At 38.3% G+C, this 21,812-nt stretch overlaps 1 protein-coding gene and 1 pseudogene across 4 annotated transcripts in view; both read right to left on the reverse strand.

Annotated features, from left to right (window-relative positions):
* LOC127647551 (potassium voltage-gated channel subfamily C member 1-like) overlaps positions 1 to 9,002 on the reverse strand; it is a 91,163-nt gene extending 82,161 nt beyond the window's left edge. For all 4 annotated transcript variants that reach the window (XR_007971072.1, XR_007971071.1, XM_052131849.1 and 1 more), the window contains exons 1-2: positions 8,867 to 9,002; positions 1,514 to 2,198 (exon numbers count right to left, since the gene is read on the reverse strand). Coding sequence is in view for 2 of the 4 variants with exons in the window: in XM_052131849.1 (XP_051987809.1) it covers positions 1,514 to 2,198; positions 8,867 to 8,928 (747 nt within the window). In the remaining 2 variants the exon portion in view is untranslated. The remainder of the gene's footprint in view (positions 1 to 1,513; positions 2,199 to 8,866) is intronic.
* Positions 9,003 to 12,150: 3,148 nt separating this feature from the next.
* LOC127648126 (uncharacterized) lies at positions 12,151 to 21,171 on the reverse strand (annotated as a pseudogene).
* Between the last annotated feature and the right edge of the window lie 641 nt (positions 21,172 to 21,812).

The following is a 21,812-nucleotide window of genomic DNA, read 5'->3' on the forward strand; positions in this document are numbered from 1 at the left end:
CTGTACTCAAATACACTCGAGATGCAACACAAAACTGAACAGATAAAAGGAATAGTGGGCAAGCCTGCATCCACTGGTCATTAAGGGATCTAATGACCAATATCTTAAATAAACAGCCTGAAAGGTGAAGTATAACTTTCAATGTGTCCAAGCTGCAACTCCACTTTACACACAAGGTTCACACTTGAAATGAAAAGAGAAAAGTTTGGTGCACTAACTGGGCTGCGGTCTGTGTTAAGTCACCTTAAGTGAAATATTAATGCAGAAATGGAGCTAAGGTAAATGATTTTGGCAGGCTATGTTCTAGAAGTGTGGTACCCAGAGAAAACCTTTCTAAATCATGCTTCAGGTCTGGATGTGAAAGAGAGGTACTGTGCAGTGATTATCAAGTGGTTGTGGTGGCAGTGACATACAGGGCTTGTGCTGAGTAAGCATGAAAGTGATTCAGTTAAAGACAAGACCCTTGGGAAACTCATTCCTGGGATACTGCGGAGATCCTGCACTGGCAAAAAAAAAAAAGGGATACACCAGCGACTTGCTTTTCAATGATAAGCTACTGTATATTATTTTTGAATACATTCCCTGTTAATTGTATATGCATTTCCAAGGGCCAGCAAATAATTTGTGAGCATGACAGCAAATGTTTTAAATGCGGGAAAGGGAATAACATTCACCAATTCACCAAACCATTCAAGATTTGCATTGCAATTAATAGTGTCCTGTCAGGAAGGTTATATGTAGTTCAAACCCTCAATAGTGTACTCCCCTGGGTAAATGCCATGATGACGTACGTAGGGGTCTGCCAGGTAGCTACCGTTCTGCAGTATGGTTAACCGCTATACGGACAAACACAATGCGCATTTGCAATGACTGCCCCGGTATTAAAGTAGCTATCTATACAAGTATAGCTAAGTTCTTTAAAATATGAAAATTTCTGTTCAGAGAAGCTTGCATTCGGCGTACCCTTTTCTGTGGCCAAAATTCCAAATGGTCAGTATAACTGCGTTCTTGCGTTTGCCGCGGCGGCGGAGTGAAAAGAGGGGGAAAATATGGATACGGAGAGGATAACTAGGACTTGAAGAGAGAGGAGAGTACGAGAATGCGTTAACCGAGACTGAATGATGTTAGTGCTTTAAACGACTCGACGAGAGTCAGAGAAATGTTTCAACCAAGCGCGAGAAAGTGCTGAGGAGACTCGAGGCACGCCAAATAATGCGCGAGGGGGTTATTTGGAGGAGAGAGGGACAGTGACACAATACTGCATTTAGGAGAGAGAGAGAGAGAGAGAGAGAGAGAGAGAGAGAGAGAGAGAGAGAGAGAGAGAGACCACATAACAGGACCGGAGTGTTTTTCCCTCAAACTTCCCTGTACTTTTTAACATGTTCCACACTGTAAGTAGCTATTTAGATGAAGACATAGCCTATCACAGGACTACGAGTTCACTTGATTTGACATACATGGACATCTGACACTGAATACAGTTTAATAGGAGACAGATGCCACACTGACTCACCCTGGCGTATTTTGAGGAGTAGGGATCCTCAAACAGCGCCCAGATTCGGGGCCGCCATATACTCCACCAGCTGGCGTTCCGCCCGTCCTCCTGTAGACACAACCTCTTCAAGTCCCCATCCGCACCACCCGTAAGTGCCGGGTCGTCCTCTGGCAGGTCCGGCTCGGGCGTCTCGAAGCTGTCCAGCGCTTCTTCAGCATCCCGATGCTGTCGGTAGTTCATCCAGCAGCAAGCCTCCACGTCCGTCTCATCGATCCCCCAAAAAGCGAGCTCCTCCTCAAAGAGAGGTCCGCAGACATCGTTGGGACAATGCAACTTCCCTGTGCGGTAATAGTTTAGGATGAACGCAAAAGTGTTGGGGTGGCGGTCAAAGAAGAACTCGTCGGATTTGGGGTCATAGTCAAAGTTACTGAACGCATCAGGCTCGGTAAGCCAAGACAAGCGGGTCCCGGGTAGGGTCTTCAGCGTGCTGCGGTAAGTCTCATGCCGAATCCCCCCGCAGTTTATCACTATTTTCTCGCTCTCTGACGGACAAGTCATGTCTGCGCTGTAACATGCTTTGCTGGACGACTTGTTCCCACCCTTGCGCCCTTTGAAAGAGGAGACACACACCGAACTGAGCATTGGTGAGCAGGGGGAGGGAGAGCTGGTCAGAGAACGGAGAGGGGAGGGGGGTAGGAGGAGCCTGAGGTGAGAGAAGAGAGGAGAAGTCTGAAGATATAGTCATTTTCAGATTTTCATACATCAACTAGCTGGTAAAGGTAAGATGCATTCAACTCATCACATTAACTTGCAGACACTAATACGGTTATGTAGGTGGTCTTAAGAAGACTACATGACAGTTTGGCTGCAACTTGAATATTTTCGATACTTTTACTCTTTTGAACTCTATGGTAAAACAATGTGCAAATCTACAAAGTCAGAAGAATGTTGATACAACAATATGGGATAAGCATACATTCACACAAACATGGAGTCAGGTATGTACATCTTTAATGAGGGGCTTCAATGTACATTCAGTGTTACATAATTAAAAGGCTTCCCTTTTCAGCAAAAAAAAAAAAAAAAAAAAAGGCTTCTCCTCCTCTGTAATTCCCACCCATCTTTCATTTTCCTTCTTTTACCATCATTTTGTTCCCATGTCCCAAAATTCACTAAAACACTCTTCTCAATTACAGCAAAGGGGAGATGAAAATGACTGAATGCTTCACAGTCATTCCCTCCCTACATCATGCTCTCAACCTATCCAATGGAGAGAGAGAGAGAGGGTGAAAGGAAGAGAGATAGAGAGAGAGAGAGAGAGAGAGGTGAAAGGAAGAGAGAGAGAGAGAGAGAGAGAGGTATGGTGGGAGGAAGAGCGAGAAAAGCTAAAGGCAGAATGATTATTTGCTGAGCTACACAAAATAGGGAGAAAAGACTGCAGAGCATTAACTCTTACACTTTCTCTCTCTCTCTCTATCTACCTATCTATCTCTGGTCAGTGTTAATATTAGGCAGACCATTCAGTACAATGCATGTACAGTATTATCCTCTGTGTTGCTGGCGTCAAAGAAAGTAAATTCTAATGGTTTGATTGTGTATGTTTGCAACCTTCAAAATAAAAATATTACATTAAGAAGGTTTGTATTCATCTAAACAACCATTTACAAGTAGCACCTTGCATTTTTACCTAAATTATGAACTTGAAAGTGAGTAGTCCTGGAAAAACTGAATGGTACTGTTTAGCTGCAGTGAAACAAATGAGTCAACACTCCTGGTTATACTTTTCCTCCTTCCAATTGAAATGCGTGTTTTGGAAATAAGGAGCTGCACTGTAAAAAATATCCATAATTTTAATGGTAAAAGACTGTAAAAATTCTACAGTAAAAAAACATTAAAAAAACAATAATCGGGTGTTCCCAGAATTCCCTCCGTTACCCATCACATTTCATTATATTTTATAGGAATAGTTGTTTCTTTTTATTTTTAATATCACTTATCTACATTCAGGTGTTCTATGTTTTATATTTGATGTTAGTGTGTTGCATTATTTAAATTCACATGTGTTTCCCTGATGGTGTTTAGTGGTTGTGTGAGTGAGACTGAGCAATGTCTGTACATACACTCACCTAAAGGATTATTAGGAACACCTGTTCAATTTCTCATTAATGCAATTATCTAATCAACCAATCACATGGCAGTTGCTTCAATGCATTTAGGGGCGTGGTCCTGGTCAAGACAATCTCCTGAACTCCAAACTGAATGTCAGAATGGGAAAGAAAGGTGATTTAAGCAATTTTGAGCGTGGCATGGTTGTTGGTGCCAGACGGGCCGGTCTGAGTATTTCACAATCTGCTCAGTTACTGGGATTTTCACGCACAACCATTTCTAGGGTTTACAAAGAATGGTGTGAAAAGGGAAAAACATCCAGTATGCGGCAGTCCTGTGGGCGAAAATGCCTTGTTGATGCTAGAGGTCAGAGGAGAATGGGCCGACTGATTAAAGCTGATAGAAGAGCAACTTTGCCTGAAATAACCACTCGTTACAACCGAGGTATGCAGCAAAGCATTTGTGAAGCCACAACACGCACAACCTTGAGGCGGATGGGCTACAACAGCAGAAGACCCCACCGGGTACCACTCATCTCCACTACAAATAGGAAAAAGAGGCTACAATTTGCAAGAGCTCACCAAAATTGGACAGTTGAAGACTGGAAAAATGTTGCCTGGTCTGATGAGTCTCGATTTCTGTTGAGACATTCAGATGGTAGAGTCAGAATTTGGCGTAAACAGAATGAGAACATGGATCCATCATGCCTTGTTACCACTGTGCAGGCTGGTGGTGTTGGTGTAATGGTGTGGAGGATGTTTTCTTGGCACACTTTAGGCCCCTTAGTGCCAATTGGGCATCATTTAAATGCCACGGCCTACCTGAGCATTGTTTCTGGCCATGTCCATCCCTTTATGGCCACCATGTACCCATCCTCTGATGGCTACTTCCAGCAGGATAATGCACCATGTCACAAAGCTCGAATCATTTCAAATTGGTTTCTTGAACATGACCATGAGTTCACTGTACTAAAATGGCCCCCACAGTCACCAGATCTCAACATAAAAAAGCATCTTTGGGATGTGGTGGAACGGGAGCTTCGTGCCCTGGATGTGCATCCCACAAATCTCCATCAACTGCAAGATGCTATCCTATCAATATGGGCCAACATTTCTAAAGAATGCTTTCAGCACCTTGTTGAATCAATGCCACATAGAATTAAGGCAGTTCTGAAGGCGAAAGGGGGTCAAACACAGTATTAGTATGGTGTTCCTAATAATCCTTTAGGTGAGTGTATATATTGGTCATTGTTCTTAGAAAGGCCACTACTGATGAACTTCATATCATCATGTTCCTTTCTGTACATACTACGGTGAGTAACAATACATTATAAAGTGAAAAGCCGATTTTTACAGTTTCAGAATGTTAAAGTATTAAGTTTACATAATTTAATAATATAAACGGTAATGCACCATAAAATATACAGGCATCAAAATTACATTCCATAAAGCGTGGCTACCTTTTATTTACAGTGAATTTCTGGCAACCACAGCTGCCAGTTTTTTACCGTAAATTTAACAGGATTTTTTTTTTACAGTGTGGGAATGTATAATCTCCCTCTGTCTTTTCTGTTTTGTCCTTTTCTTCCTTGTTCTATCACTCATGGGGTCAGATTTCATTGACAAATCAGCAATACTCCCATGTTCTGCTGTGCTGTCTCTTGCATTTCTTTTCAGGACTCTCACACTGACTCTCCTATATCTTAACTTGCTTACCACACTAACTAAGCCTTGTCTATATGCCTCAGCTCATGCTTTCTTTAGCTTTCCCTTTTGTCCTCCTGTTTATATAATTAACTGTTGAAACAACACGGGAGTGTGAGAACACTAAGACTTCTATCAGCACCATGGACAGTGCACATGTTTCAGCTCATCATTAAAAGCTAAGAACTGACACGTTAAACTTTTTCCATAACCACCAGAAATTTAAGCGAAAAAGATGTCCTGGGGCTAAATTTGCAGGCATTCATGCAAAAGCATTTTATTAAATGCAAAGGTGAAGACAATATTGTATACTGGATGTCATAAAGCAAACATTTTGGGCCTAAAATGGAGATAAACTAAACACAAAATAACCTGACATTTAAGTTACTTATATCGAATCTCATTGTAGCTACATATATATTGTATTACTAAAGCCATTCATGATTTTATTTCTCTGAAAAGTGTCAACATTGTGGCTTTCATGTGCTAAAAAATATTGCCCTATTTGTTTGAACAGCCCAAAATAGCAACACTGGCTCATCCATTGGCATGTGTTCAGATTTTGGTCATGTGTTTAAATACAGCATGACAAGCCTGTTGTGAAATAAATAATATAAGAGCCACAAAAAGGATAAATAAATTATGAATAGGAAAAACTGGAAAAACCAGGAAAATTACGTACAATGTGTGCTGACAAAGCAAAAATGGCTCCCACTAAAAAGGGAAATCACTGTGTGTGCATGTGGAGGGGTACATTAAGTGTGTATGTCCGATGGGATGGGGGTTGTTTGTAAGGACAGAGATGCCTATAAAAGACAACAGCACTATAGACGACAAATGGCAATGAGAAAGGAAAAACGGAATTAACAGGTTACAGCCACTGTGGGGAATGTGACCGAGGATGCAGGAATGACTGCTGTAAAGGTAAATGAAGCACCTACATTTATGAAATATTCAGTTGATAGAAGCAATGTAATAAAGAGTTGCTAAATGCATGCACTATAATCAGGAAGAACTTAAACTGAACCAGTTTTAGAAAGGTATATGTCATTTTTCTCATGCTGTATGCTGTAGTGTGTCTGCATTACACCTTCACTCTATCTCCCTTTCTCTCTGTCTGGTGCAGTGTAGGTGCCTTGGATATTTCTACTCGGTATCCCACTGCAGATGAAGCTCAGTGGTGCTCAAAAGCCACCTAGAGGATTCAAGGTGTAACGGCAAACCACAAAATACTGCAGTACATCCCCCTCTCTCTCTTTTTCTGTCTGAGATATGGATGCCTTGTGCAAACCATCTGTTCTTTAGCTGATATATTGTACATGAGAGTGTGTCCCTTTTTAGGTCTAACTACATTTAAATGAGTTGAAATTACTTCACAAATTCAAATCAGTCACTGATTTGGATGAATTAAAAAGGTATTATCTCAGTCTCAAACAGGGTGCCTGAGCCAGTGATTGGTATGGCTTTTGCAATCCCTCCTTTCTCTCTCTTTTATTTGTGAGCACAAAGCTACACTCAACTGGGCTGCTCATATTGGCTTCTCTTGTGGAATAATAGTAAGCAGAGAGAAAATGAAAGACTGAACAAATTAATGGTGCAAGCACGCTTGCACACAGAAAACATAGACACATTTACATTGGCGCAACAGCACAATTCATTACTTTAAATATGAAATGATTCTGTGCTAGAGACTTCTGCACAAACACAGTTGCACACACACTACATTTTACTCTGAAGGTCATCAATCAGGTTTTGACCTCTGCTTTGAAAGGAATCATAACTTTGACTGTTGCAAACAGAAGCCTATTTCAAAAGGCTAACTCTTTATTTTCAGGTCAAAGAGAGAGAGAGAGAGAGAGAGAGAGAGAGAGAGAGAGAGAGAGAGAGAAATAAAGGGGCTTAAAGGACTCATCTTACAGTGACAGCGCTGAGACGTGCATGAGTTTTTTCCTATATCTAGCACTAACAGTAGTCTTAAGATAGTTATAACCACACTCCCTCCATCCCAGCTTCAGCTATCGTTAAAGCCTAATTAATAAAAGTGCCCTCTCCGGTTAATTACCATCCCTTTATAGTCTCCCATTAAGTACTCAGGGATTGAAGCCAGAGAGAGATGGGATATAATTGTGTTAAGCCAAATCACACATGAACTTGATGGAAACTATTCTAAGCAGTGGGAAAGAATGGAGTAGGTTACAAAAAAAAAGTAATAAATACATAAAAACAGAGGAAGAAAAAAAGAGTGAAAGGGGGATGTCATTTCAGGTGACTGGTTGGCAGGTTTGTATGTTTTGGGGAGGCAAGATCATGTTATCAGTTTTAAGGATGGAGGGAAATCGTAATCATTTCAGCTAGTGCTGATGAGGTGTGAGTGAATGATGGAGGTGGGGAGAAAGGGAGAGATCAGAACACGAGGCAACATGAGAGGAACAAACTAAAAGAGGTTGTGTGTGATGTTAAAATGAGAAAAAAAAATGGGAAAGAAGTAATCATGAGACATGGCACTGAAGAAATGGGAGAAAAAGGAGAGGAAACAACATCTCCGTCTACATTCAACAGCAGTTTACTTTGTAGAGTTTTGTTTGTACTTGATTACAGACAAATGTGGTATGAGGTAGGAAGAGATAATGCAAAAAAAAAAAAAAACATTATAACAAAATACTTATGCAGTGAATGGAATGAGAACACGGAGTCCCTTAAAGGTGCACTCAGTATTTGTATTTATATATATATATATGCATGTATGTGTGTGTGTCATTTTGGACTTACGCTGACACCTAGGGGCCTGGATGTAGCATCATTCAAACAGTAGATTTCAATTACAGATGTCATTGTAGAAATTTACCATTTACAGTTAACAATGATTAATTTAACCAATGAGTTAATGTATAAAATAACAAGGCGATTAAGGAGATTAAACAAGTATGATTTGGCTGGTCATGTGATCCAAACATGGCAGCCCTCATGAGGGGACCCTCTCCATGTAGAATAAAACAGTTGTTATAAGCTTACCAAAATGACTAGAGTCTCCATCTCTTGTTAGTGGTCTTGATTTTAAACATATGTTTTACAATTACAGTTAATTTCTTTGGGAGTAAAACTTTTTAATGATCAGAAAATACTGAGTGCACATTTGAAATACAGAAGAGCTGTCGAACTGGTTCAGAGGAGAAAGAGGGAGTTGTCTAATGGCATAAAGAGGACTAACACACCTATGCCTTTACCCATTAAGTTGAGGTGTGAGTGGGGGATGAGGCATGAAAAGGTCATATATTTTGGTAAACAAAATGGTGTGTTACGGATTACAATTCCACGCCGTGAGGAAATACCTTCAAACACACATTTTGAAGGGGAAGAATATTTACGTGGCAAAAACAAAGTAGACCTGACTAGCTACTTGTTGAGTCCATTGACTGGCAGAGCGTGCAGGCCTGCTTTGCCTCAGCACACCGGACAAATAGACAGAAACATTTTGAATAGAAGTGATATTTTGTCACTTGTACACAAAGTCACGACACAGACACACACACACACACCACAAACACCTATGTTAAATACTTACTCGCTTTGGGTCTGGCTCGGTTCGCGTGCGTGCAGTGTGCGAGTTCTTGAACACACACACATGGACGCACAAACTGCACAAAAATGATACGTGGAATGGAGTATGTTTTGGAGTGATCCTCACAGCGTGTGGCCCGATCGACTGTGCTGAATGCCTAACCCTAAGGTTTTTCTGTAAAAATGGCTAGTTTATGAATAATGTAATATGTCCTTGCTTCCTGCCAGCTCGAGACAGCGCAACTTCACTGTGCTATGATGGTGCGCAGGTCCGCTCCTACAGTGATATAAAAATAGCATCAGAAAAATATATATATTTTATTTATCGCCTATATTCCTCCTCTGCCCTTGACCCGCTAATAAATTATTCACGCTATATACATGAGTGTTACTGTCATCCAAATGTTTTTTGTTTTTTTTTCTTGTATTTGCATGTCTGTGACTTAATAAGGCTTGTGTTAATCAATTACTTTTATTCCCTAAACAAAACAATCTAATCAACCGACACTAGCAGCGGGGAAACACCTCTCTCTCTCTCTCTCTATTTTATCTTCATGCACTCACTCAATTAGCAGTCTATCCCTTTCTTCTCATTTTTAGCATTCTTGCTTCCGTATCTTCACCTGTTCCCGTTGTCCGGTGTTAAAATAAACGTAACCCGGTCTTTAGATGCAGATTGAGATGCCTGAATCAAATTATTAATGCCGAACAAGCACCACGAAATCGAATTCCTTAAACTGTCTCTATTATTTAATCCCTCTCTATTTTCAATCGATGTTCTTGTTTAGGCAAATCAGTATTTCCATGCAATTTAGTCCTTAATGGAATGGTGACATGGGATCCCTCTGTGTTTTTCCCTCCCTTCAGCTCTTTAAAGGGGAAGGTGGCAGCTGGTGCCCCCTCCTCAAACCCCACCCTGTGTCATTTAACCATCTACACGCCAAGGACATTTCGTTATTTATATGCTTGTACGGCATATTAAAACACGTTTTTTGTAGGCCTATATAGTTATTATTTGTATTATAATTCAGAGTTAATAATAATCAAAACATTTGTTATTAGCTAATTAAGGAACATAATTACGTTTGAAATCCTCTGTGTATGTCGGTGTTCGTCTATAACACAACAGTTAGTTTCCGTCCCCGAATCTGAGCAGCGTTCCTCGAGTGCTGATATCCAGATTCTTTCCAAAATTCGGAAATGTTCCACGAATCACAACGTATGACTGTTTTCGTTTTCCAGTCTCAAGTGTTTTCGCTGTCATCGGCGTTTTTAAAGGCTAATGTGATGTTTAGCATGTATTAAATGAATATTCCGGGTTCAATACAAGGTAGGCTCAATCGACAGCATTAGTGACACGATGTTACCACAAAAATTAAAATAAATACTTGCCCCTCCTTTTCTTTTAAAAATAACAACTCTGGGGCACTTACAGGTATACCGTTGAAGTGACAGGGGGCCAATCCATAGGCCTAGGCCTACACGTTAAAATACTACATTTTTCACACGTATAACCACAAGACATAATATGCGTGTAAACAAGACATTTGTGTGAATCACTTACAAACCTCTTCTAAAGTTAAAGCCAATTTTACAACTTCGTTGCTATGACAATGTGTCAACACACATTAAACCACTTTACAGCTAAAATAAAACACGAGTTTTTACAAGAATTAATGTAAGTGTTTTATAAAATGATAAGCTTCACATTTTTGCCTTTAAACCCTCCAAAATTGGTCCCATTTACTTCCATTGTAAGTGCCTCACTGTAACCTTGATATTTGCTGCTTCTTTTTTTTTTTAAGAAAAGGAGGAACGAGTCAAAATAAATTTTTTAGGTAATCAACATTATGCCACAAATGCTGTCGATTGAGCTTAACTTCTATTAAACCCATAATATTCCTTTAAATGACATATATTTAGCATATTAAACAGAATCGGGATGACGTCTATAGACAGTGCCTCATCCAAGCCGGTAGATTGCATGAAGTAGATGGCGTTAGTCATGCTTAAATATAGCTGTAATGACAGGAAACTAGAGACATAAAAAGGGGACCCAAATGTGAAAATTTGTTTCTGTTTTGGTCACAAATTGGGTCACAAGAATTGTTGGAGCATTACCTGAACCACAGCAATGCTCAGTCCAAATTTTATGTTTTTTTGTATAATTAAAAAAAAGAACATTATATAGAAAGTGTCAAAGCTGGCATAACCATATATAGATTGCATCCACTCATAGGGTGAATTTTTACCTTGGTCAGTGGGTGTCATCAGAGGTCATAAATTACCAGTGTAACACTCTGGCCCTGAGCTCTAATCATTCTATACATACATATTTCTCCCTCTTGTGTTCCAAACAAGATGATGCAGTTTTTGTCTGTAAGTGAGAGAGAACCAACAAAGTTACACAAATTTGGACAACCACCAGACCAAACTCAGAATTGTGCAGAAACAGATTAAATATTCAAAGAAGAAACATAAAATAATAATAAAATAGCATCCAGAAGGGAGCCCTTAACATCTGGAAACATCTCAATCAAAATCACAATTTTCAAAAAGAAAAGGAAAATTTTTTTAATAAAAAGATTTCAAAGATTTCTTGCAAGTGGACATTTTGTTTTAAAGTATTTACCTGGCGCTACTTTTCTATCAGACTGTAAATAATCTATCAAAGACAAAAAACTTTCATTAATTAGAATTAACCCTTTTTTCTACTGTTAGTTGAGCTCTTGATGGCTCTCTAATAAACAAATCTGGCCTCCTCCCTTTCATACTCCTTGCCTTCACCTGTTGCTTATTGCTCAATCCACCCAACATCCAAATATGGCTTTAAATCAGTCATCCACTCACTCTCTATCTCTGGCATATTGCCGAAGGCAGAGCTGGGGGAGGAGGGTGAAATGTCGAGAGAGCAAGTGGGTGGAAAAACTGAACAAATTTCAGACTAATCTGCAGTATTCTGCCAAATCTTCTTCGTGTTTTCCACTATTTCCCTCTCTGTTTTCTTTCGGGCTCTCTTCTTTCACAAGTTGCGTACGGTAGAGTTTATGCAAACCCCTTGGGTTGTCTCGTGTGTGCAGCCAACTGGCTCATCAGCGATATTTCTGTCTCACTTTTGCACTGGGCTTCCCTCTTTTTTAGTATGCTCCCTGTAATATTCACATCAGATGCACTCAAGCATTTCATGTTAAGTAATGCACAGTGTGAAAAAACAGGCACACACACAAACATTCCAGATCAATATGTTAATAATATCTCAACCAATCACTCTTAACATGTTTTTGTTCTCTATAACAGTATTACTGACCCTTTGAGTGACAAAGGAAAGAATGACATTCAAAAAAATACTGATTTATTTTTTTAATTATTATTATTATTATAGCAGGCTTTAAAATCAAACAATCCTCATATTTTGTCTATTTTCCTACTCCAAAGACATTTTGTTTCTTCCATATACCATATATTTTGGGCACTCCTAAAATGTCCACCAACACCTCTACCACTCTCCTTTTGTTGTTTCATCCCAATTTGTGCAGAATCAGAGGCAGGACATTTTGGTGCAGGCACGGGTACAGTAAAACTGGCCATATACAGACTTTTTCTACCCCTGTGGGGCAAAGGCAGAGGTAGGCAATGCAACCAAGGTTGACATGATAAAGTGGATGGAGCTTTATGAGCAGGAAGTCGGCTGTGAGCTCCACTCTTGGTAAGGGTTCCATTAAAGCTATTGCATCTGTGACAGAGCAAGGAGTCAAATCTGACCTGAAAAAGAGGAATATCATTGGCAAGAAAGATACTGGGAAAGGAGGCAAATGGGGAATAAAAGCAAAAGAAAAGGCTGCCGGCATGTACTTGTGCTTTGGGGTCCATTATCTTCTTGGCTTATCACTGTGCTAGCCATTCACTTAGCTCACATATTAGCCTACTTTGTCAATAGAAACACATTTAGGAGATTGTGGGTCCTCTGAGAATACAGCTCTTCATTCCTACGCATAGGAAACTTCTTCACTCATGTAATACCATTGCTCTCTCTCTCAATAAAAGAACATCCTCTTACCAGCTATAGCACAGGAAGAACGTTTAAGTGCTCTTAAAACAAATTGTTCTCAAAGATGACACTGTGTTCACCTCAACTATGAAGTTGGCAAAGGCAGTCTTACCTATTAAAACAATATGCACAAAGAGAGACATTCCCTATATGTTATGCACTGCCATACATAAATATGTTATGAAGAGAGTGTGACAAGGAGGAGGGCAATTTAAACTTTACAGCTCAAATAATACACTAGTTTTAACAGAAAAATTATCATCTTCACGTTTCTGCCTCTAAACTTTCCAAAAATTGGCCCCATTCACTTTCATTGCATAGTGTCTCACTGTAACCTCGATATTTGCTTTCTTTAAAAGAAAAATTATTAAAAAAATTATTATGCCACAAATTATGTTGATTGAGCTGAAGTTGAATTGAACCAGGAGTATTCCATTAAATAACTAGCTTTTATATAGTCATTTTACTAAAGCCAAAATAATTTATTAAAATATAATCTAGAAGATATTTACTTTGTTTTAAGTTGATTGTGTGTTTGATTTCAACCCACAGCTGGAGTAATGATATGAGGTATAAACTTAAATTCAATTCTAATGAATTATATTTAGCGCTTTGGATGTGCTCGAATCCGAATATCTTATTCAGAAAGGCACGAATAATGACTTCAAAACGAATAACGGACTCATCCGAATAATATAAAAATATTTGTATGACCGATTATCCAAAAAGCACAAGGATAAAAAGACATTTTAAATAAACATCCAAAATTACAAAGAATGTATGAATTTGTTCTGCCAATATTTCTTAAGTGTAAACCTTATGAATGCACACGTTGTGATTTCAGATCAGATGGCCGTTTGCGATCTCTGTTAATTTTGTGCATCTGGAGTTTGTCAAGTGTAATATTAACTAAGATACGACATCGTATACACTTTCCACTTCTTGAAATGTCTATGTTAATGTATCACACGATTTACATGTGATTCATGTATTTATTTATAGCCTAAATTTACCTGAAGTGATGATTACATGTCCGAGCTCGTCTATCTGTCTGAAAGTTGACATTAACAATTAAGGTTATTAACCAGTTAAGAATTTATTCAGAAAAATATTCAGAAAAAATTGCTGCATAAATGTTTAAATGCTCCATAGATTATTCATCTATTCGCAATATTCCTCCTTATGTAAAAAGAAGAAACTGAAACTCCATCTTTTTTATTCTTCTTCTTTAAACTGTGCAAAATTTTGAACTTTGGTAAGGCGCTATATAAATGTAACATTATTATTATTATTATAACAAAATAATGGTGTCCTATCGTAAAACAAAATATTGATAGACTTTCACCTGTTTGTAGGCTGTATTGATTTTATTTTAATTTGTATTTATTATTCACTCCAAAATGTATGCTTGGCATTTCACATTTTGCTTGGCACCTCCTGCCTTCAGAATAATGTTGTTATACAGGCACAGACAAATGAAAATTCTGTTTCATGCAGATATTAATATCTGAAATACCAGGAGAAACCACAATGTATTCCACAGTTAATGTAGCCTACAAATTTTGCTTCATCAGGTAAGAAAAAAAATAAATAATATATATATATATATATATATACTGTATATATATATATATATATATATATATATATATATATATATATATATATATATATATATATATATTATAATAATAATTGTATAATAACAATGCTTATTATTATCGTTATTATTATTGTTAATAATTGACGCACTTCTGGTTTAAGCCCCGCCCACAACAGGTTCTTTCCGATTACAGAGACAGATAGGGAAAATGTTGTCATATGAACAGATACAGATATAAATACAGATAGCAGCTTTGCTGTACACCCCTAGCTTTCACAATATATTGTTTAATAAAAAAGCATAACAGAGAATATTGTCTTACAAACACCTATAAACAAGCTAAATGTGACAGCGGTAAGGAAAAACTATGGGTGTCATTAGAATAAAACAATATCAATTAATCACATGACTTCCACCCTCATAATTAGAAAGCAGAATAAAACAGTAACATTTCAACACTTTTTGTTTTACCTTTTTTCCTCTCTGAAATTCTCTGCGGAGCCCCTAGGCAACCTCCTCGGTGTACCTAGACCACAGTTTGAAAACCCTGTTTTAGAACATCTGATAATGCACACTCAAGGCCAAAAGTATACTTTGGCTGTCCGCCGGCGCATTGCGGATTGCTCCGCGCACAGTATGCGTGAAGCAAATTTCATCATCAGCACAGTCCGTGAGAGGCCCAGATGTTCTCGCCAGGCTGATGCGGTCCTCCTCTGTGTGCATTTTCTGCACAAGCGCCTGCCATTGACTACATTTAAAGGCCCTATCACAAATGGCACCCAGTGCAAACTTAAAGATCAAACAAATGCAGGATATCTGGTCTGCAGCTATAGGGGTGCACAGTCACAAATGCTGATCAAAGTTAGGAGCTACTCACAGCATTAACAGCAAATTAATCACAATGATTTACATTGCCCCTGAAGTTCTTCCAGTGGATACTTCATTCTAATGGGATCCAGTCAGAGAGCAGATTACCCAAATTAGTGCATAACCCTCGACATATATCTAGAGATTGGATCAAATCTGTAAACCCTTTGACCTCAGTCATACATTTTCAGATGCCATCACTGCTGACTTCAGATCAGTAGTCTAGTCTAAGACTAAAAATGGCACTTGATCCACCCACGCATTTACACTGCCCTCTGGTGGTGTAGAGGTTACCTTCTAAAGTGCTTAATGTCGGTCTTGGTTGTACCATGGACTGGCTGTCGCACAGCGTCTGAGCCACATCCAGGCAGTCTGTATATAGTTCCTGATTAAAATCAAGAGAGGTATGAGTCATTCCATCAGCTCAGAAGCTGCGGTGGAGATGGAGATAAAGCTGCTGTCTGCTGAGAGCTGCTAAACCCTTATGGCTTTGAGAGCTATCCATTTAGAAACTTTGCATGAATTAGCATTTTTTAACATTGATGTTTTAAATTCCCCTCTCCCACCATTTAAAAAAATATATATCTTTTTCCAGCACTCCTTGAACCTTCATGTTCCTCCCTAAGCCCACTTATAGTGTACAGTTGTCCCTTAACATACATTTAGTTTAGTTTTATGTCACTCTATTCTATTTTTTCACTCTTTATTCTAAATTGATGACCCTTTATGTATGTGTGCTTAATACAGTACTGTGCAAAAGTTTTAAGCACTGGTGAAAAATGTTGCAAAGAAAGGATGTCTTCAAAAATAATGCCATAAATAGTTTTCATTTATCAATTAACATCATGCAAAGTCCAGTAAACATTAAAAAGCTAAATCAATATTTGATGTGACTACCTTTGCCTTCAAAATGTGATGAGGCAGGCAAGGAATGAGGATCTACACTCATCTTTATTAAACTGAAAAATAAACAAGCTAACTCAGAATAAATGAAAAGAAAAACACAGGGAACCTAGCACAGAATATAGACAAAACATGCAAAAACTGACAAAGGAAACAGGGAAAACAAGGGCTTAAATACACAAGGGAAAACAAGGAAAACCTGGGGAAACAATCAGCGAATGAGAAACAATCAGGGAGAATCAAGGAATAAAACTACAAGGACTACAAAACTAACACAGGAAACAGGAAACTAAACAAAAATTCCAACATAAAAGCACAAAAACAAAAGACAACAAGGAATATGACACAAAACAGCACCAATTCTCCAAGGCACAGAAAGTTTTTCTTGGTTGTTGGCAGATAGGATGTTTCAAGCTCTTGGAGAATATGCCACAGTTCCTCTATCTGTTTAGGCTGTCTCAATTGCTTCTCTCTCTTCATTTAATCGGTACGCTGCATGAGTGTTTTTTTTTTTTTGTAGCCTGCTTAGGCTGCTTAGCATTGCTTATTCTTATTCTCATACGTTCATAGTAATATCTTTGAAATTTTACAGCATTTTAAGTTTTTCCTCTTTTCTACTGTTTCATCTGCATGTATTTTACCTGTTGCTGCTGGCACCTAGCTAGAGTCTGTGTTTGTAGCCTGCTATTTTTTTTTTTAGCATCGCTTATATATGTATATAAGCGATGCTAAGACTAGACTAGAGTCTAGTGTCTGTAGCTACAGACAGGCACTAAAAGCTGCCAGGTCAGCATATTTTAGCAAACTCATAGATAATAACCACAACAATCCTAGGTGTTTATTCAGTACTGTGGCTAAATTGGTTAGGAATAAAGCCTCAACTGAACCAGATATTATGTCACAGCACAAGAGTAATGACTTCATGAATTTCTTTACAGATAAAATTGAAATAATCAGAAATAAAATTGGAATTATGCAATCATCTGTCATAGCACCTCAGAAAACAGTGTCTAATAATTTTCCTCATGTGCAACTTCAATCCTTCGCTGTCATAGGTCATGAAGAGCTAACAAAACTTGTCGAATCATCAAAAGCCACAACATGTTTGTTAGATCCAATACCAACTAAGCTCTTAAAAGAGGTATCTACTGTAATTTCAGAACCTCTTCTTAATATTATTAACTCCTCACTATGCTTAGGACATGTCCCAAGGAACTTTAAAATGACAGTTATCAAACCGCTTATTAAGAAGTTAATTTGATCCTGGAGAACTGGCTAATTATAGACCGATTTCAAATCTCCCGTTTATGTCAAAAATACTAGAAAAGGTAGTATCCTCCCAAATATGATAATTTCTACAGAGAAATAGTATATACGAAGAATTTAAGTCAGGATTTAGGCCTCATCACAGTACAGAGACAGCAATTATCAGAGTTACAAATGACTTGCTCTTATCATCTGATCGCAGCTGCATTTCTCTTCTAGTGCTTTTAGAGCTTAGTGCTGCATTTGACACGATAGATTACGACATTCTCTTGAATAGGCTAGAGAATTATAATTTCATTTGTGGAGTTGCATTAACATGGTCAAGGTCCTATTTAGCAGACCACAACTACTTTGTCTATGTAAACAAGGAATTGTCAAACCAAACAAAAGTAAAATATGGAGTGCCACAGGGATCAGTTTTAGGGCCTCTGCTTTTCTCCTTGTATATGCTTCCCATGGGAATTATCAGGAATCATGGAATAAGTTTCCACTGCTATGCCGACGATACACAACTTTACATTTCTTCAAAACCTGATGAGATTAAACAATTCTCCAAATTAGCAGAGTGTATCAATGAAATAAAAGATTGGGTGGCCAGAAATGTCCTTCTACTCAATTCTGATAAAACAGAGGTACTAAATATCGGACCAAAGAACTCAAATTATATACTAAAATATAATTTGACTCTTGATGGATGTACCGTTACATCATCTTCAACAGCGAAGAACTTAGGTGTTATATTTGATACCAATCTGTCCTTTTGAAAATCAAATTACCAGTGTTTGTAGAACAACATTCTTCCACCTAAGAAATAATGCAAAATTACGGCACATGTTCTCTGTTGCTGATGCCGAAAAACTAATTAATGCGTTCATGACCTCAAAACTAGATTATTGTATTGCATTACTGGGAGGATGTCCAGCAAGATCATAAAAAAAAAACTTCAATTGGGTTAAAATGCAGCAGCCAGAGTGCTAACGAGAACCAAGAAATATGATCATATTAGCCCCATTTTATCATCGTTACATTGGCTACCTGTTAAATTTCCTATTAATTTTAAAATTGTGTTAACTACGTACAAAGCTTTGAATGGTCTAGCTCTGCAGTACTTAAGTGACCTTCTACCATGCTATATTCCTCAACTCCGGGACTCCTATCCTGAGGTCACAAGAACCGGCTGGATCCAGCTCCATTCCTGCTTGGTGTCAGACTCCACTGCTACGTGTCGGTGTGTGATGATGACTTAATGAAGCCGGTGCCAGCTAAACATCACTTCAGTCTTTTATGATGGACTTCAGAGGATGAACTTACACCAACTCCAACCATAAGACATGGGATACTTCATATGCCATTGTCTGAACCTTGGACCTCACTGAACCTCACCGAAATTACCGGCCAGGTGATGCACCTCACTGATCTTTGACAGCATCCGTCTATTGATGGACTACACTCTTATAATAGAATACATAGACTATCAATTGCCAACAAAAGCCTTCATCGAACAACTGCATCTATGTGAATTTCTGCAGTTAATCCAGGATGGACTTCAAAGACATTGGTCATTAATCTTACAGTTCAAACAAAATCAATGTTTAAACACTGACCCTTAACACTTACTTAGTTTAATCATTTTAAACCATGACTTGAACTATACATAAGTAATATTTACATTATATTAATGATGTTAGCCAGAGGGGAACTGGCCCCCACAGTGAGTCTGGTTTCTCCCAAGGTTATTTTTCTCCATTAATCAACATCTTATGGAGATTTGTGTTCCTTGCACAGTCGCTTTCAGCTTGCTCACTGGGGTTATTAATACAATTATTATTTAATTATTTATTTTTAAACACGATTAACTATTGTATTTTATCTAATTACACAATGATGATTCATCGACATTATATACATTTGTGGCAGGGCGGAGGGCGGGGCCGGGTCGTGATCCTACACACCCGGTCCCGTATTAGGCCCTGTCACAACATTACAGTTTCATCTTCTGTTAATACCTGATCTTCTGTAAAGCTGCTTTGAAACTATGTGTGTTGTGAAAGGCGCTATACAAATAAAAATGACTTGACTTGACTTAATCCCAGACTGACTTCGATGTTAAGTAGGGGGTCTGTGGTGACCATGACATCTGTTGCAGGGCTCCCTGTTCTTCTATTCTAATCTTTTCTATTTTCAAAAGTAATGTTTGGGATTCTAAAATGTATATTTCCTTTTGACACACTAAAGACGAAGATATACATAACTATCTTAAGATAAATGTTTTTGTGAAACATCATAAGTGATTAAGACTTTTGCACAGTGCTGTATATATTTTAAACACAAAAGACCACACTAAATGTGTAGCCCCTTTATCTCACCTGCATCATGCTATAGTGTTCAACCAAAGGTTCTTGTGTTGCTGATTGACCTCTGTAGCGGTCCTGCATTTCGCTGATGGGTTTAGAGACAACCCTATCTGTTAGCTGGTCTCTGTGAGAAACACATGAAAAACTTGAACATCCAGGAGCAAACAAGAAGGCAGATCTATATATTAAAACAGGTCATTCTCCAAAGAAAAACAAAACTCCTACACACACACACACACACACACACACACACACACACACACTCATCTCACCCTGTGGGCCGACTCATTGAGGAAGTGTGTGGTCCAATGCGCAGTGGCTTTAGAGTGGATTTAATTGTACAATGGTCAATTTAGTGGCTTACTGTCATGTTCCGTGTGTGAGGTGATAGAGAAGTGAGCAGAGGCAGGCACTTTGTTCTGATGGCAGAGGACTGGTGGACGAGGGGCACTCTGGGACGGTGACAAGAGGATAGTTGAAGGTATCTGAATATCACTTCCACTTATACTGTTGTGGCAGTGGCAGTGGAAAACACTAACAGATTATTTAAAGGCTTTCTTCACAAAAGCAAGTTAAGCCTTCTCTGTGCCTGCTCAAAAATTCTGTGTTAACACATAATGCCACACAAAAGTCAGATTAAAATGAGCCTGCTCTGACCCACCTAAGCCCCTAGTATCAAAGGCAGCTGCTTCGGTTCTGCGTAAATTAAATGCAGCATCAGAGCAGCCTTAAAATTTGTAATTGTCATAATAGAGCATACGTTTCATAATTTTGTTTCAAATTTAAAAAGATAATTTCTCTGCTCAGTAGGTCCTTAAAATGATTGTTGATGGTGATCAGACCTTTGAAGCTCCAGAAATCACAGACAGTCAGCATAAACATCATCCATTTGACAGTGGTTAAATTAATGTCTTCTAAAGTGACACGATCACTTTTGGTGTGAAAAATATAAATATATAAGTACTTTTTTAACTATAAATCATCGCTTTCTGTCAGCAGCAATATGTGCATTTATGTGACGAGAGGGCTGAGTTCACGCGTCTCTTGTGTGATGTATTCATGATGGCATTTTACGGACATAATCTCACATTTTTCTCTCAGTTGAAACATCCAGGATAAGCACAAAAACACCATTGTGAAAAATGCATAGATACAAATACAGATCGAAGCCAAAACCAATGAAGCTTCAGTACAGGGTTTCTCTTACTCAGTTGTAAACAGTGCTGCTCTTCTGGGTGTCGCATGTGTGTCACTTCTCGCGTGAACATGCCAACGTGATTACGCCATACTGCCGCTGACAGAAAGTGATGATTTATAGTTAAAAAGGACATCAATATTGATAATTTTCACATCAATAGCGATCGAGTCACTGTATAAGACATTAAAATAACCACTGCAGTCATATGGATGACAGTGTCTGCTATATAGAGCTTAAAGGTAAAAATACATTCATTTTGTGGACCTACTGAGTGGAGATATTTTTCTATTTTACTTAATTTGTATTCTACTTAAGACAGAAAGGCACATACACTTGGGATGGCATGAGGGTGAGTAAATTATGAGAGAATTTTCATTTTTGGATGAAATAACCCTTTAAATCCATCTTTAGACGAAAACAGATCAATATTTAAAGCAGCACTATGTAAGATTTTTTTGGCTCACAATTTACAAAAGTTCCTTATTGAGCAAGTACATAAAAAAATCCATGTTCAAAACCCTATCTTTGTCTTACCACGATTCACTACAGTATTCAATAGCGCCACCAACTGGAAGCAGGAAGTATGGCACTTTTAACAGGCTTTGAAATAGTTCTCTTATGTTTACATGGATTGCTTCAATTTTCTTTACAATAATGTCAAGACACTGCTGATGTAAATCTGTAAAAGGATTTGAAATCTTAAATACCATT

This window comes from Xyrauchen texanus, chromosome 8 (assembly GCF_025860055.1).
Source record: "Xyrauchen texanus isolate HMW12.3.18 chromosome 8, RBS_HiC_50CHRs, whole genome shotgun sequence".
Lineage (NCBI taxonomy): Eukaryota > Metazoa > Chordata > Actinopteri > Cypriniformes > Catostomidae > Xyrauchen > Xyrauchen texanus.